Consider the following 3,171-nt stretch of genomic DNA (forward strand, 5'->3'; position numbering starts at 1 on the left):
ACTGATTTTAATTTATTTTAAAATAATGAAATTTCTGAACAATAAAATTATTTATCACCTTTTAGTAGAAAACATTGAAATGATGTTATCTTACTCGTTGATGTCTTTTCTACGGCGTAATTGAGTAATGCAATGGAAAATATCTAATGAAAATTGACTGTATTGTATACAAACTTGCAATATAAAATTATTGTGCATGTTTGTCTGTAAGTTTCTATTAGTTTAACTTTTAAGAATTCAATTGTTAGCAATGGAAATTGTGAGCAATTATAGATTAGTAATCTTCAAAGTTGAATAATATTTGGTATTTAGCGTTATACGGATAGGCATATGTATCAGTTGACATGACTCTTATTTTGCATGCGTAATTTAGCGGCCGGAGCCGGGGCAGTGAGGGGTATCAAACAAAAAAGCAGGTACAATTTTAACGCGTCGTTTATTGATAACTTCATTTTTTCTTCAATATACTTTTGTGTCCACTGACTATATAACACTCACTGTACATTTTCGTATTACAATATTTAAGTCTTTCGTGGCTTTATAACGTTTCGTTTTATAACAAATATTTTGTACAATGCACGACGGGCGTACGAGAGTGGCGTCGTGGCACAACTTATCGCTAGCTTTTATCACTACCTACTATTTACGGGCTAAACCTAACAAATCTAGCCATTAACACTATATTTACAAATTGTTCAAATTTTTTTGGTATTCAAATTACCTCAATCACTACATCGTCTGTCGTTCAATATCACAACTCACGCAATTCTCATACGTCCGTCCGCACGACACGACTTACAATATTTAACTTAAACCATGGAAAAATACATTAATCGTAATATTTTACAAGATAATCAACAACAATTAATTGAACTTCGGCCGTCGGCAAGAAGCCGGAAACACGATAAAGTCAACATTTCTTGCAACACTAACAGCGGTATTTTAAAACAAATAAATGAACATACCTAGAAGTATGTACGCAGGGGAGTTACGGTCACTGCGGTAACGCGACTACCGATTCACATGAAAGTCTGTGCGGTGCCCGACGGCGGGCGGCGGGCGCGGCCGGCGGGCGGCAGGTATGCGGCGACATGGCGAGCTCATAGGGGCGGGATGTCGATGTCGCACGCGAAAGGCGATTCTCAGATGAGCGGCATGGCGCGCTCGCCGGCCCCCGCGTACCGCTGCTCGTCGGGCACATGGTACATGTTGATGATGTGGCTTAGGTCCTGCTGCCCGTACTCGCGCTTCATGGCGAGCTGCTCGTGTGCGTGTGCGTGAGGCGCGAACTCGCGTTTCAGCTGCGCCGGTGGCTCGTGCGGTGCGTACTCGCGCTTCAGCCCAGGCGGGCCCGGTGACACTGGTTCCGATTTGGCCGAGGAGCCGCTGGGAGAATGCGATGCGCATGATGGAGGCAGCGCATAGCCACCTGGTGATCCGGGCCCCAGGCCGTACGGGGATGGCGAGGGTGGCTGGGGAAGGTACGGTGATCCCTGTCCTCCGCCGTACCCGTAGCCTCCGCCGTACCCGCCTTGTTGCATTTGAGACACGTCGTAGCGTGGGTATCCGTACGCTTGCTGCTGGTAGGCGCTGGGATCGTGCATCATGTATCCGTTGGGCATGTATCCGTTCGGTGTCATCTGGTAGACGTCGCGGGGCTGTTGCGCCGCTGGGGCCGAGGCCCGCTGCGTGTCACCGGCTCCGAGGAGCGCTCCACCACCCAACGGATACTTCTCTTGCTTTTTCGCCAAAGTCTTCGTCTTCCTTCGGGGTCTGTATTTATAGTCCGGATGTTCCTTCATGTGAACAGCACGAAGTCTCTTCGCTTCGTCGATGAACGGCCGTTTCTCAGATTCGGAGAGATCTTTCCACTGTGCACCGAGACGTTTTGATATTTCCGAGTTGTGCATTTTAGGATTATCAGAGGCCATCTTCCTGCGTTGGCCGCGCGACCACACCATGAACGCGTTCATCGGGCGCTTGACGCGATCGGTGTTGGAGTTTTTACTGTTATTGTTGTTGTTGTTGTTGGGCGGCTGGTGATGCTGCGGCGGCTGCGCATGGTGTTGCGGCAGTTGCTGGTGGTGTTGGTGCTGCAGCGGCTGATGCTGGAGCGGCTGCTGCTGCGGCAGCGACATCATGCCGCCGAGCGCGCCCAGCGAGCCGTAGCCGTGCTGTAGCGCGTGGTGCGGCGGCACGGTGGCGTGCAGGCTGCCGCCCTTCAGGTCCGTCTCCATCGTCAACATGTCGTCTTCCTGCGGCGCGTACAGCTTGCCGATCCTTCGTTCACCGTACACAAACAAGAGAGCTGTCGGTCGCTCACATGGACTCGCGGCGGCGCGCGGATAACGTGTCGCAAGAGCGTGCGGCGCGGAGGCTACGTGCGTTGTGAGGAGCCGGAGCACCGGGCGCGGCGACGCGGCCCGGACCCGCACCCCCCGCGCGGTGCCGCCCGCCTGCGGCCCGCCAATCAGCGCGCGCCGCGGCCCCGCCCGCCCGCCGCGCCCGCCGCGCCGCCTGCCGCAGCCTGCATTTTTAATCGCGTGGCGAGCGAAGCGACCGCTCCCGCTAGCCCGGTATCGCTTTCGCCAACACATGCAAATCACAATTATGTTTGCCGACGGTGGTTGCACCTTCTCGACCTTAGGCTTCTTGTAAACAATAAGCACTCTTCTTTGACTATTTATCAATTTTATACTTATATCTCCAGTATAAGAAGTTTTTTGACTTTATGCATTTTATTATTCTAAGTTATCATCGTTACAACATTGTATCTTTAAGACTCTTTTACATTGAAATATTGTCATAAACAACAAGGCATATGCTACATGTAGGTACACATAATGGTACACGATTGAAAACTTGAGCGTTAACAACTGAGTTTGTTCAGCTGTTGCTGCAAAGTTCAAGGCCCGTGTAACAACGCGGCGAGCTCGATCAGGATAATACTAATTCTGCACTGCTATATTACATTAATATATCCTACGTCCTCCTTATAGATTTATTTACTTATGTTTTTATGATATCGTCAAAGTTCTTGTTTGTTTATCGTCTGATTGAAGTTTAATAAAACTATACATATTCATTACTCTTGTTATTACTATTTCATATTGTAGAATTCAATCTTTTTTGGAATTTAGTTGGGCAGTACATTAAAACTTATAAACTTTT

The 3,171-nt window shown here is 48.7% G+C and overlaps 1 protein-coding gene across 1 annotated transcript; it reads right to left on the reverse strand.

Annotated features, from left to right (window-relative positions):
* Window positions 1-419: 419 nt before the first annotated feature.
* Window positions 420-2,388, reverse strand: SoxN (SRY-box transcription factor soxNeuro). Its single transcript, XM_013325591.1, has one exon. It carries the CDS (start codon window positions 2,244-2,246, stop codon window positions 1,143-1,145), a length of 1,104 nt encoding a protein of 367 aa, XP_013181045.1. The 5' UTR covers window positions 2,247-2,388; the 3' UTR covers window positions 420-1,142.
* Window positions 2,389-3,171: the final 783 nt, after the last annotated feature.

Source organism: Papilio xuthus, unplaced genomic scaffold, assembly GCF_000836235.2.
Source record: "Papilio xuthus unplaced genomic scaffold, Pxut_1.1 DF824655.1, whole genome shotgun sequence".
Lineage (NCBI taxonomy): Eukaryota > Metazoa > Arthropoda > Insecta > Lepidoptera > Papilionidae > Papilio > Papilio xuthus.